Genomic DNA, 15,150 nt, shown 5'->3' on the forward strand with positions numbered 1-15,150 from the left:
AATAAAAAAGGAAATTGCGCCAATATTTTTAACTATGCGATAAGTGAATTAGATTAGATTATTGGATTTTAAATAATTGATTTTGTTGCTATTTTCAAAGTAACGATTCACAAACTGTGTCCAAACCTGTTACTATTTTATGCACTAAAAATCATTTTTGGAGCTTTATAGACAATTCACAGTAGCCTTCCATTACCATATACCATCTACAGTCAAAGAAGGATGCATTTAAACTTGACGTCCCGAATTTTCCCAAAACTTATTCTGTTCCTATCTCATGCTGCTTCACCCAGTATATTTAGTACCGTCAACCGTCAATGTCTTCTATTTATAGCCTGATTGTCGCATTAAAGGACATTATGGCCTAATGCGCATTTATATACACAGGGAATACAACAAGGCTAAATGCCGCATTTAAAATAAATGCGATAAATAAATGCGATTAAAAATCATTCGCCCAAAACGTTTTTAGAAAAAATACTAGAGAATACCGATATTTCGTTAGTGCCACCACTACAAAAGCTGGCTTTTATATGCAAGGTTGGCGCAATTATTGATTTCTTTCGAAATTAAAATCTATTTTGAATAATAATGACTGAAAACAAGAACAAGCGCAGCAAATCCTGGTCGCAGTATATTATTGCTGATCTCTGTCAGGAAAAAACTCACACACATATAGGGATCCTTGCTCATTTTTAGAAACTGTGGTGGTCTACTTTGCCAGCCCGTCAAACAACACCATTAGGTCCCCTTCCTTGTCGTCCAAGTTGGCCTAGGTCGCATTATGGATGTCCTGCAGAGCATTAAAGATTTCCGTAACTCGCTAAATTTCATGATTTTTAATTCATTTCGTTTTGATTTGCGAAAATTCAAAAGTAAGCAAACCCATATCAGCTGTTCGTGTCATTTACATGTCGGAGAAGCATTAGCTTATAGGGTATTTCCACAAAGATCCATCCACGTTCCACCATTCGTTGAAGGAATGGTTCATTAGGTTTTGCCGTTCCAAAAACTTCCCAGTTAGTCCGCCGTTAAAATTTGACGGACTTTGACGGACTAATTTATGCGATAGTTAGCCGATGTTTCTGCGGTGAAACCTTTTTTCCATCCCTAAAAACCGTTGGGCTTTTTGAAAAAGTGAAACTTTGGTTTCCTCAGAGCACATCCACCTCCCGATTTCGGCTGATCCTAACAGCTGTAGCTAATCAAAACATAAAAAATGACGAGCCACAGCTCCATCCGTTGGAAACGGTTGAAATTTTCAACAAATGTGAAACGCCGAATTCCACAGAGCACATCCACCTTCCACCATCCGATTTCAGCTGATATGAATTTAACTTATGGCTACTTCGTAATGGCTTAAATATGTTTGAAGATCAATTCATTCACTTGATAGGTATCTCCCCGTTGCTTGATCTCATAGTTTATCCAGTACATCGCCGAATCTATTGCGTTGAGAGGTCGCTCTCGGAGTATACTTGAAAGCAACTTTATTTTATTTTTATAATTGGGATTCGCGATCATCACAGCTCATCCACAGATACCTTTACGTTTGGAACTCATTGCCAACCAGATGCTCTTCCACACCATTAGGCGTGGATGACTCAAATCATTAAGACATTTCAGTAGAGCGGTTTTTCAAAGCAAAGTTAATTTTTAGGGATTGCTTTGCCTTTGAAGATATTGTCGGATATCATACCGAATATAAATTAATGACAAAAATACATACATCTATTATAAAAAAAACAAGGCTATGAAATGACATATATTAGCATCTATAAGCAACTATATTTATAATTTAGTTAATTTTGGGAGACTACAAAACAAATTGGCACAAAAATTACATTTTGTACTTACCTTATTAGGTTTTATTTCATTTTGTAATTACATATATCCCTATCTAGATCCCTACTTTCAAGATCCGTTTTGGTTCATGGTCTAATGTTACTTCTTCTGAAACGTCCCACACTCGACACCTTTGCTATTTAGAAAAGCTTGAAGGGATTCAGAAGCAGGAGCAGAGTAGACCTGGAATCTATAATTTAGCTTGGTAACCTCCAGCTTGGACTCACACAAACAAAAACTCGACCTTGAACTTGATATTCGCTATTTCCTGCGGGCGCTATCCTCAAGCGAAAATTTGCGACTATTAAAACGCGCAAAGAGATTAATCGCTTTAAAACAATACTAACGGCAAGACTCTATATTTATGACATTCATATCAATGTTGAAAAGCGCATTAACTTATAATATATAATAATAATAATATTATAATATATATAATACAACAAGAAAGGAAGCAAACTTCGGCAAGCCGAAGTTCATATACCCTTGCAGCTATTTCAAAAACTAAATACTCTTGAAAACGTTAAAATTATGATTTACTTGCGTGTATGCTTAAAAACATTGAAGCTATGATGATTTGCAACTTAATTATTCGATAGTTCTATGGCAGCTATACGATTGTTCCTATTGGAGCTATATGCTATTTTGATGAAATTTTAAACGTAATTCTGAAATATTTAACCATTACTATATCTCGAAAAACTAAAAAAAAAGGAAAAAACACCAAAGTTATAATTTTTTTATTGTTTATTTTTCCGATTGTTCCTATGGGAGCTATATGCTTTAGTCTTCCGATCCGGCTCGTTCCGACTTATGTATTATAAAAAGACAACTTTTTGGAAAAGTTTCAAGCAGATAGCTTTAAAACTGAGAGACTAGTTTGCGCAGAAACGGACGGACAGACTGAAATGGCTAGATCGACTCTCCTAGTGATGCTGATCAAGAATATATATACTTTATAGTGTCGGAGATGTCTCCTTCATTGCGTTGCAAGGGTATAAAAATACAAATACCAAAAAGATAAATGTGTTGCAATAAAGGCATTGTCTTTGCAGAAATATATAATTTTTTAATGGTATTGTTTTTTTAACTAAATAAATAAAATACTTTTTTTTATGAACACAGGATTATGAATAAAATAAAACACTTTTATAATATAAGTGGTAGAGTAAAAGGGTCAAAAAGTATGTACCAGGTAAATAGACCTTTTTTATTTTAATAGGATATTAATGGTGTTCTTGGTAAATATTTTGTATAATGTTGCTCTCTGTAATGGTAAATGAGAAATGAACTGCCCAACGCAGTCACAGTGTAAACGTGGTGTGTAATGTGGTGAAAAAGCCAAACAGGACAGGGAGTCAGTGCAAGGGGACCTTATGAGCGAACCGCTCTCTTAGGCAATACCGGGCCACCGTTATTGAATTTTGTAAGAGATTTTTTTTGATGCTTCTCTTTTGTATGCTGCCGCTGTGGTGCTTTTTCTCTCGAGTTTTGTGAGAGATGGACAGTTAGAAGGATTGTTGTAGATGGCTGCTGCCATTGTTGTTCTTTTCCTTGGCCACCGCTGCTGGTGCTGATTTCTTGGTTGTTGTTGTGCTGCTGCTGCCCCTACAAGAACTGATTTCGCGATGGCTTATCATGGATAAATCAGTCAACCCACTGGTAATGCTTAGAGAAGACGTACGCGTGTTGCAAAAAGTATAAAAATGTCAAAAAAGAAAGTTTGCAATTAAAGTTGTATAAGTAATATACAGTTGAAATTAAAACGTGACGAAGGTAATTCTATTTTGACTTAAACATTATTTTCAATACGTCAAAAAGGTGAATAAGTAAAAAGGAGGAACTTAAATTGTGCCAAGTTAGATGAAAATAACGCACTAAAAATGTGCAAGGACGGAAAGAAATAAGGAATTTAAAATCTATGTCTGATAAAAAGAATTAACTTAAATTGTGCAAACATTCTTATTAGAATATTTTCACTCTCTCAACTTTAACATTATAAGGTTAATTGGGGCTTTCGCTAACACATTTGCTTCCCAGCTTCGATGGAACGGCATCATCAAACCATTCTTGTTGGTACTTCTTGGTTAAGCTTTTCTGCTTCGGTTTTCGCGTGCACTGCACACAAGCTTCCTTTTTTTTCTTCTATAAAGGCGCTCAGCTCAGCACCTTACCCCAAGAGTCCAAATCGCACTGCTTTTAACGCGGACACGAACCGCACCGGTGGACGAAGCTCTTAAACTGTTAGCAGCAGAGTAAGAATTACATGCACACGAATCTTCTACTCGCAGCCCTGTTTTAAGATATGTGGACTGAAGAAAGAGCAAAGACAGTTTTGTGACCGTTTTAGAGAACAACCAAACAAAAGTGTAAGGAACTATAATAAATTGAGAATTTTTAAGTAAAAATAAACATTTTATTAGATGTCTTTCCAAAACTATCAAGGTATCAATTCGGTAGGTTGGTTTTATTCACCTTTCTTAAAATTGTAGAATAGGACAAAATCAAACTTATCACATATTGTAGAGCCAGGAAATGTTTCGGGAGACCTAATGAAAATGACTATGTTCTTGATCAGCATCAGCATCAGCATTTTTGATAAAAATAGATTTTAGTGAAAATATACCGAGCCAGTTTTTACTCACTTTAAAGTCCGTTTTTTTGGGTAAATGTCTTAAAATCCCAGCCTAGGTGAACAATTTTTTTTATTTTTTGTTTGTTTTTTCTGTTTATGTTCTATTAATGTTCTAAACCCGTTGCTCGTATTGTAAAAGGGCATATTGTAATCGTTGAATATAGGGTGTTCGGAAATTTATTAAATAAATGCTTTTTAAAGAAATATCATTTTGATATTTTAAAGTACGATATTGTATCCTGTTGCTGTACACTTCTGTTCTTTATAAGCCCAAAAATATGCAAGTGGTCATTGGATAATGGAATTCGTAAAAAACACTTATGTTATTAATAAAACAAGAAAGGAAGCAAACTTCGGCAAGCCGAAGTTCATATACCCTCGCAGCTATTGCAAAAATTAATTATTTTTTAAAACATTAAAATTATGATTTACTTGCGTATATGTCTAAAAACATTGAAGCTATGATGATTTGTAGCTCAATTATTATATAGTTATTTTATGTATTTATATTATTTCTATGGGAGCTATATGATATAGTCGTCCGATTTTGATGAAATTTAAACCGTAATTCTGAAATATTAAACCATTACTATATGCCGAAGAACTAATAGAAAAATTAAAAAACAGCAAAGTTATAATTTTTTTAAATTTATTTTTTCGATTGTTCCTATGGGAGCTATATGCTATAGTCGTCCGATCCGGCTCGTTCCGGCTTATATACTACCTGCAATGGAAAGCTACTTTTGGGAAAGTTTCATGCAGATAGCTTTAAAACTGAGAGACTAGTTTGCGTAGAAACGGACGGACAGACGGACATGGCTAGATCGACTCGCCTAGTGATGCTGATCAAGAATATATACTTTATAGGGTCGGAGATGTCTCCTTCACTGCGTTGCAAACTTCTGACTGAAATTATAATAGCATCTGCAAGGGTATAAAAACAACATCATTTGGGTATTCCAGAAACGGGAAAAAAGGGCATCAGCCTACAAAATTTTGAAATTTACCGATGTTTTCTCGAAAACAATTTTATCACTTAATCTTCAAGATGGAACAGACACGAATCTAACAAGTTATTAACGTCAACATTCCGCCGGTAAATCATTTTAATACAAATAGTTCTCTGCAAGCAAATGCATATCGTTGTATATTGATAGAACCTGTGTATTTCTGCCGCGAGTGGTCGCGTTCTATTCTGTATTCCTATTACTCTTAATTGAGCAGTAAAATTTCTAACGTCAAGAACCATCCTAACCGATCATTGATAAGCTTTGAGCGTTTGATGCCAACAGAAATGTTCGCATGTTTATTTATAAATTGTAAAACGGGTAACTAATAGTCGGGACACTCGGCTGTAGCATTCCTTCTGGCTTAAGATGATAAACCATATTTTATTCTTCAGTTCCAGCACTATCGTGATCAAACTTGATAAAGATCCAGCAATGATTGGCGAAAAAATGTATTTGCACTTCGTTGTGTGGCTTTAAGAAATTGGAAATAAAGACATTAAGTGTTTTTGTAAAGATGCGACTGAAAAAAGATACCACCATAGTGCTAGCAGTCATGATGATTCTGTCCTGGAGTCCAGGGGCCGAATTAAAAAGCCCTGGCAACGCACATGCCCAGGATACAGTTTCCGTTTCTCTGCCCGGCGACATAATTCTTGGTGGGTTGTTTCCCGTCCATGAAAAAGGTGAGGGTGCTCCATGCGGCCCAAAAGTATACAATAGAGGAGTTCAACGCCTGGAGGCAATGCTCTATGCCATAGATCGCGTGAACAACGATTCCAGTATACTTCCTGGAATAACGATAGGGGTTCATATACTCGACACCTGTTCCAGGGACACATATGCTCTCAACCAGTCGCTGCAGTTCGTAAGAGCATCTCTTAACAACTTAGACACGTCAGTGTTCGAGTGCTCAGATGCGTCAAGCCCTCAACTAAGGAAAAATGCTTCGTCAGGACCTGTTTTCGGAGTTATTGGTGGATCCTACAGTTCAGTGTCCTTGCAAGTGGCCAATTTGCTTCGGCTATTTCATATTCCTCAAATATCCCCGGCGTCAACCGCCAAAACGCTGTCGGACAAATCACGCTTTGATCTCTTTGCCAGAACGGTACCTCCAGACACCTTTCAATCCGTAGCCCTTGTAGACATACTAAAAAATTTTAACTGGTCCTATGTATCGACTATACACTCGGAAGGATCTTATGGTAAGTCTCGAGAATTAAGATACTACATTAAATCCAGATTACCTGTAGACAATTCTAAGCTGTATGTTTAAACCAACATGTGTGGGTTTAAAATCAAATCAATCACAATACTGCTATGAAAAATTGCATTAGAAGTCTTTGGGATTAAATAATCAAAATATATTATAATACGGGTATGACATTACTTTGTTCGTCTCATTCATTGACAGATTCATTTGTTTTTTGGAAAAAGAATTGAAAGAAATTGCCAAAAAACCGAAATGAACCGTTACCGTTGTTTTGCAAGAATTCGCACACTTTATCCTCTTAATTCGAAATCCGGACATCGAAATATACGTACGATTTAGGGGCACAGTGACTTACGAACAACAGATAAAATGAATATGGAAACCCAAATCGACCTACTCTAATGTAGATATATTATATATATACAAATTACGCACAACCAATAAACATACATTTTATATGAGTAAAAAAAAAACATGAAATAATAAGTTTGCGTGTTCTTATATAGTTTATTAAAAATATACGCAATACACCGACTTTTACGTAACTTACCTGGTTTTTCCATCATTAGGTGAATACGGAATTGAAGCTTTCCACAAGGAAGCCACCGAACGTCACGTGTGCATAGCGGTCGCCGAGAAAGTGCCCAGTGCCGCAGACGACAAAGTGTTCGACTCCATTATTGGCAAGCTTCAGAAGAAGCCCAACGCCCGCGGGGTCGTGCTGTTTACGAGAGCCGAAGATGCGCGGCGGATTTTGCAGGCGGCTAAACGCGCCAATTTATCGCAGCCCTTTCATTGGATAGCAAGTGACGGCTGGGGCAAGCAACAGAAGCTACTTGAGGGGTTGGAAGACATTGCCGAGGGCGCAATTACCGTAGAACTCCAGTCGGAGATAATTGAAGACTTTGATCGATATATGATGCAGCTGACGCCAAGTACAAATCAAAGAAATCCCTGGTTTGCTGAGTACTGGGAGGACACGTTCAACTGCATTCTTGCACCCACTTCAGATCAACCGAATTCAGTTGATTCAAATGACACAAAAGATGGCACTAAGGCTAAAACTACGTGTGACGATAGTTTTCGGTTATCTGAGAAAGTTGGGTAAGTTTTCGGATAGCTAGGGTTTTTATAATTTCAATTGCCATTGAAACACTACTTTAACTTGTCAACTCTTTTAAAAATACCGCTTTAAGGACTCGCATCTTCTGTCGTACTTACAAAAAATTAGCACTTTGGTAAAAACAAAATACGTAACTTGTTTAATTTTAAATACATGAATTTAAAAAATTTTGGATCCACCCCTATACTGCAAGCGAATTAATACTTTGGCTTGCCGAAGCTAACACTATAACTTACAAATTTAATGCTTATGCCAGCATAAAAAATATGAAATAACCATTTATTTCTTTAATTGCAGTTATGAGCAAGAGTCAAAGACTCAATTCGTTGTGGATGCTGTGTACGCATTTGCGTATGCACTTCATAATTTGCATAATGATCGTTGTAACACGCAAAGCGACCAAACCTCTGAACAACGAAAGCACCAACACAGCGAGTCTGTTTGGTATCGAAAAGTATCGACAGATTCTAAGTCTCAAGCGTGCTCCGACATGGCAAATTACGACGGAAAGGATTTTTACAACAACTACCTGCTAAACGTATCTTTCATAGGTTGAGTACTTAATTTTGTTCAACAATTTTATTACTAACTTTCTTTGACCCCGCATGGAATTTAACCCGGAAAGATCTTGCTGGGAGCGAAGTGAAATTTGATCGTCAAGGCGATGGATTGGCCAGATATGATATTTTGAACTACCAACGTCTTGAAAACTCTTCGGGATACCAGTATAAAGTACGAAACTATTATCTATTCACTTTATAGCCTTATGAATGAGTAGCACCATTTTGATGACTTGGTTAACGATGCTTAACAAAATAATTGCAATTATTCGAAGTTCAGATATAGTCTTTTCACTCCTTACACAAAGCTGAAAAATTAACGATAGAAGTACCACTGATTGTTTTTGAAAAACATTGATATCGATATCTATTTGATCAGGCAAACATAAAAGTCGTATTATCTGATTGGAAGATTCACCATTTTCTTACACGTTTAACAAACACACAAACGCACATTATTTAGCAACTCTTCCTTTGCCGGACACATTCAAAAGTAATATCAATTCTTAAAAATGAACGAGAGTATTTTGTTCAAAAAAATTCATTCTACAATTTTAAATTATTTAAAAATGAAATGTATCTTTTATCTAATGAATAAAACTTAAGCTATTTAAGTTTAATTGTTTGCCTATTTTATTATTTCGATACAATGTACATTTTATTCGTTTAAAAGAATTTTTAACGTCGATAATTTGGAAACTATATGAAATATAGATTTCTGATTTAAACTGCAGATTGTATTTATGCCTACGCAGCGCCTTTTTTGTCCGGTCTTTATCTATCGAGACACTAACAAATTTTCACAACGAACACTTATTTTAGAAAAATATGGTCTGCGCAATATATTTTAAAATTATTAATATGTAATAGTCGGGTCAGTCGCCTACAACGATCCTTCTTGTTAAATTTTTCAAGAAATCTCTTAAATTTAGTGGCACGATAATTAATTTGTATAACATTCTAGGTTGTTGGCAAATGGTTTAATGGCTTGCAGCTAAATTCAGAAACAGTTGTGTGGAATAAGGTAGCTGAGCAACCCACTTCGGCCTGTTCACTTCCATGTGAGGTTGGAATGATAAAAAAGCAACAGGTATATGACAGGTATAATTTTATATACGTGATATTCTGTAAAACCATCTTTTTATAGGGAGACACCTGTTGCTGGATATGCGACAGCTGCGAGTCCTTTGAATACGTATATGATGAGTTCACCTGTAGAGACTGCGGCCCAGGACTGTGGCCCTATAGTGACAAGCTTTCCTGCTATGCTCTGGACATCCAGTACATGCGATGGAACTCGTTGTTTGCCCTCATTCCAATGGTCATAGCCATATTCGGTATTACAGTGACAATTTTAGTAATAGTCCTTTTTGCAAAGAATCACGATACTCCACTGGTAAGGGCATCAGGACGAGAGCTAAGCTATACCCTCCTCTTTGGGATACTGGTCTGTTACTGTAATACTTTTGCTCTGATAGCCAAACCAACAATTGGGTCCTGTGTGCTACAGAGGTTTGGTATTGGGGTTGGGTTCTCCATCATATATAGTGCTCTGCTTACGAAAACCAATCGAATATCACGAATTTTTCACTCTGCATCAAAGTCAGCCCAGCGCCTTAAGTATATTAGTCCACAATCACAGGTGGTGATAACAGCGTCTCTGATCGGTAAGATGTGAAATTTAGCTGAAGTCGGCGATTACCTTATAACTATTGTGTTATATTTCAACTCCTTAGCTATACAAGTGCTAATCACAATGATTTGGATGGTAGTTGAACCCCCTGGAACACGCTTTTATTACCCAGATCGAACGGAAGTGATCTTAAAGTGCAAAATTCAAGACATGTCCTTCCTCTTCTCCCAGCTGTACAACATGATTCTTATCACGATTTGCACAGTTTATGCAATTAAAACCAGGAAAATTCCCGAAAACTTTAATGAGTCAAAGTTTATTGGATTTACCATGTATACCACATGTATTATCTGGCTAGCCTTTGTACCCATATACTTTGGAACTGGGAATTCATACGAGGTATGTACTAATAAAAACATTTCCCGCTGCGTTAGAAGCAAAGCACTCCGTATGTTAAATACGCATCTGGTCAATTAAATGCTTCTTTGGGTTTTGAAGATCCAGTTATATTTCTCTTAGAATTCTCAAGCACTTATCTTTCAAGCGCATTTTATTTTAAAAGCCATCTTGTAAATATAGGGGGAGTGATTGAAAACACTTCTGCACGAGGCAACTGTTGATTTAGCAGTGGTTTTACAATTTAACGCCAGAGCAAAAGAATACGGAATTTTTTGTCGGGTAACTAGCGATATTAAAATACGTCTGATGTCGTTCACAGTGACTCAATAATAATTAAGGAAAAATAAGTATGCGTTCAAGCTTTATCAAACTTAAACGACATAAATAGCAAACAATTTTTTATAATTATTGTTATAAAATCAAATCGGAATTGCTGTGTTGTTTTATTAAAATTAATTAAAAAACAAGAAAGAAAACAAATATCGAAGCTATGATTATTAGATAGTTATTATACCCTTGCAGAAGGTATTATAATTTCAGTCAGAACTTTGCAACGCAGTGAAGGAGACATCTCCGACCCTATAAGGTATATATATTCTTGATCAGCACCACTAGGAGAGTCGATCTTGCCATGTCCGTCTGTCCGTCCGTTTCTACGCAAACTAGTCTCTCAGTTTTAAAGCTATCTGCATGATACTTTCCCAAAAGTTGGCTTTCCATGGAAGGTAGTATATAAGTCGGAGCGAGCCGCATCGGCCGAATATAGCATATAGCTCCCATAGGAACAATCGGAAAAATAAAAAAAAATTATAACTTTGCTGATTTTTCATTTTTTTTTTTGATCTTCGACATATAGTAATGGTAACGGACGGACAGACGAACGGACAGACGGAAATGGCTAGATCGACTCTCCTAGTGATGCTGATGAAGAATATATATATACTTTATAGGGTCGGGACTTCTGACTGATAAATAAAAAAAATTCTTGTCTAGAGTCGGATTTGAGCCACTACACAACGATTGCACTTAGGAAGAACCCGAAAATATGTGATGATTTGCAGGAGCATATTCAAAGACACTAGCACAATCAAAGCTCAAGCCGAAAATAATGCTTGTCTGTTATAAAGTTCCTAGCCACAAATGATTATAATTTAAAATTAGCCTAAAGTCAAAGATTTAAAAATGAACTACATAAATTTTAAACATAGTATTGAAATAAGGAATTGTGTTTTTCAGGTGCAAACTACCACGTTGTGCATTTCAATAAGTCTAAGTGCGTCCGTTGCTCTGGTATGCCTATATTCACCCAAGGTATATATCCTCGTCTTTCACCCGGACAAGAACGTCCGCAAGTTGACCATGAACAGCACCGTCTATAGGCGGTCAGCGGCAGCTGGTGCCCAGGGTGCCCCAACCAGTTCTGGATACAGTCGCACGCAGGCAGGCACCACTGTACCGACAGGAGGGGCATCGTCAAGTGTCCTTCCTACACAGAACAGCCCCAACGTGGATGAAGTGCCAGGTCAAAAGGCCGTTGTAAACAAGAGCAGTGAATACAGTAATGGCGAGTTTCTGGCTGAGGAATGCGAATGTGTGGAACCAATCTGCAACCAAGAAAAAAATTAAGGTATATGGTAAACCAAGAAATATCACACTTTATATTGATAAACAACCGATGCTTTTTAGAAAAGACTAGTTATCTTATGGAAATATACATCATAATTTTATATTAATATCACTATTCAAGAGGTATAATGTCCACATACTGGAATAGTTGAGTGTAAGAAAAATGTCTAAAGATTTATAAGTTACGAAATGCTTCCATTCACCGAAAATAGTCAGTACCATTTAGAGAATTGATAAATTACATCTAAAAGTGAATTCCTCTAAGATGAAGAATCTTAATCTAGTTGAAAAGCATGTTGAAGAAAGTGTGTACTCCCATTCGCCAAAATAGACAGCACCATTTGGGTAACTAATTAAATATATCTAACTGCGACTTCGTCTAAGATGAAGAATTTATAGTTTGTTGAAAAGCATGGTGAACAAAGTGTTTTCAACCCTTAATTGTATATACGTATTTTCTTGATCAGGATCATTAGCCAAGCCGATCTAGTCATGAGGGTCTATATATCCGTACAAAAGTTGGTTTAAGTTTGTTTCAAAACTTTGCCTCTATTCTATTCTATTCTATGCTATTCTATTCGATACAGCCATGTCCGTCCGTATAAGCCTCCACGTCTCGGAATCTGGATTTACGGTTTTATCAATCAAATTTTATTTTAAATTTAAAAAAATTTTACATTTTATTTTATTTATTTTTTTAATAATCCGATTGTTTCCATGTGAGCTATATGATATAGTCCTCCGATTGTAATCAAATTAATAATTAATAATCAAAAACTAAGGAAATTTAGGGCGATATTAAAAAAAAAAATTTCATAAATTCAAAGCAATTTTTTTTTAGTTTTAGGGCGATCTTTCTTTAATTAAACGCGAATTTTTGTTATTTCAATAAAAAAGTAAGCAAACTTCAGCAAGCCAAAGTTCGTATACCCTTGCAGCTATTGCAAAAACTATACATTCTTGAAAACATTAAAATTATGATTTACTTGCGTATATGTTTAAAAACATTGAAGTTCTGATGATTTGCAGCTTAATTACTCGGTAGTTCCTATGGCAGCCATTTAAAATCGTTTTCCAATATTAATAAAATGAAAAAATTACAAAATAGAAAAGTTACACTAAAAAAAAAAAAAAATTGTATATATTTTTATTGTTCTCATGGGAGCTATATGATATAGTCGTCCCATTTTGATGAAATTTAAACCGTTATTCTGAAATATTTACCCATTACTATATGTCGAAGAACTAAAAAAAATTTAAAAACAGCAAAGTTATAATTCTTTTTTAATTTTTGTCCGTTTGTTGATATAGTATACTACCTGCAATAGATAGACAACTTCTGGCAAAGTTTCATGCAGATATCTTTAAATCTGAGAGACCAGTTTGCTTAGAAACGGACGTACAAACGGACGGATAGACGGACATGGCATCCTAGTGACGCCTCCTTCACTGCGTTGCAAACTTCTGACTGAAATTATAATGCCCTCTGCAAGGGTATAAAAATACTTTCATGCCATTGCTGGAACAATTTTCTCAGAACAGTTATTTTATTAATTATTTATCAAACAAACATTTATTCTGCTTTAAACGTGCATATTAATATTAGATTGTTATAGCAGTAGGAGAAGATGCTCTAAATGTTAATTTATTAAAGGATTAGAGAAATAGATACATAAACCAAGAGAACTTACTGTTTTGAGAAAAAGCCTTTTTGACGTGCACGCTGCCGGACTCGGTCCTCCTCTGGGTTTGTATTTGAACTCTCTAACCAATAAGCTACGGAGACATCGCGAATAGCGACATTCGAAAGCTTTACATACATATCTTCTTCTGCTTTTGGTTCACAACTCCATTCTCAACTAAGACATAAAATTCGTAACTTTAAACGTATTCGATTTAAAAAAACAAATTTTAAAATATTTTTCTCTAATTATATTCATCTTTTCTGGTCTATAAGTTTAAGCTTAAACTTAAAAACTAAAATTTATTAAATTTATTTTAGTTTTTTATTTGCGTTGCGCTCACAATTGTGCCAACATAGTATATAATACCACTTTACATTAGGTTATATAGATGAGCTATTAAAAAACATTAAAAACAAACAAAAGAAGCACTTTCCGAGCTTCCCAACATTTTTAAGGGCTGGCATTAGACCGCTTAGCTTCCAAATTTGTTCATTTTAGGGCGATTTTTCTTGAGTGCAGGGAATTTTTGATGACTTTCTGTTATACAAATAATGGCGAATTTGACCTCAAATTAAGAAAAGAAATTGCAATATGAAATCGCCCTAGACTTAAGAAAACAATTTCTCTTCTTAAGAAAACTAGCGGTAAAACTTTTTTTTTGGCGATTTATCTATCGAAGATTTAAAGCCAATTTTTCTTATTATAAGTAAATTTGCCCTTATATAAAGAACGATTTCATATTTTTATGAGTGCAGTTGCAATAAACTTTTTCAAAAGTTGTCTTTCAGGTGCAGGTTATATACTATACGTCGAAACCAGACGATTTGGACGACTTTATCATATAGCTCACATAAAACAATCCGAAAAATAAATAAAAAAAAACAAGAAAAAAAGCACACTTTCGAAGTGTTCTAAAAAAAATACAAGACAATGAAGTAATATTTTTATACCCTTGCAGAGGGTATTATAATTTCAGTCAGAAGTTTGCAACGCATTGAAGGAGACATCTCCGACCCTATAAAGTATATATATTCTTCATCAGCATCACTAGGAGAGCCCGCTCTAGCCATGTCCGTCTGTCCGTCCGTCCGTTTCTACGCAAACTAGTCTCTCAGTTTTAAAGCTATCTGCATGAAACTTTTCCAAAAGTTGTATTTCTATTGCAGGTTTTAATATAAGTCGGAACGAGCCGGATCGGACGACTATAGCATATAGCTCCCATAGGAACAATCGGAAAAATAAATTAAAAAAAATTATAACTTTTCTATTTTTCAATTTTTTTTTTAGTTTTTCGACACATAGTAATGGTTAGTTATTTCAGAATTACGATTTAAATTTTATCAAAATCGGACGACTATAGCATATAGCTCCCATAGGAACAATCATAAAAATAAATAAAAACAAATTATAACTTTGGTTTTTTT

The 15,150-nt window shown here is 35.4% G+C and overlaps 1 protein-coding gene across 3 annotated transcripts in view; it reads left to right on the forward strand.

Annotated features, from left to right (window-relative positions):
• Nucleotides 1-3,255: 3,255 nt before the first annotated feature.
• LOC128264820 (metabotropic glutamate receptor) overlaps nt 3,256-15,150 on the forward strand; it is a 47,975-nt gene continuing 36,080 nt past the window's right edge. The window contains exons 1-9 of one of the 3 annotated variants that reach the window (XM_053000510.1): nt 3,256-3,621; nt 5,883-6,692; nt 7,270-7,804; nt 8,121-8,374; nt 8,449-8,555; nt 9,348-9,473; nt 9,531-10,050; nt 10,120-10,415; nt 11,652-12,042. In XM_053000510.1, coding sequence (XP_052856470.1) covers nt 6,005-6,692; nt 7,270-7,804; nt 8,121-8,374; nt 8,449-8,555; nt 9,348-9,473; nt 9,531-10,050; nt 10,120-10,415; nt 11,652-12,041 — 2,916 coding nt within the window. In that variant the 5' untranslated portion in view covers nt 3,256-3,621; nt 5,883-6,004 and the 3' untranslated portion in view covers nt 12,042. Of the gene's footprint in view, nt 3,622-5,882; nt 6,693-7,269; nt 7,805-8,120; nt 8,375-8,448; nt 8,556-9,347; nt 9,474-9,530; nt 10,058-10,119; nt 10,416-11,651; nt 12,662-15,150 lie in introns of those variants that run through there. The other 2 variants (XM_053000509.1, XM_053000511.1) reach the window with 2 other exon arrangements.

The sequence above is a fragment of the Drosophila gunungcola genome, unplaced genomic scaffold (genome assembly GCF_025200985.1).
Source record: "Drosophila gunungcola strain Sukarami unplaced genomic scaffold, Dgunungcola_SK_2 000080F, whole genome shotgun sequence".
Classification (NCBI taxonomy): Eukaryota; Metazoa; Arthropoda; class Insecta; order Diptera; family Drosophilidae; genus Drosophila; species Drosophila gunungcola.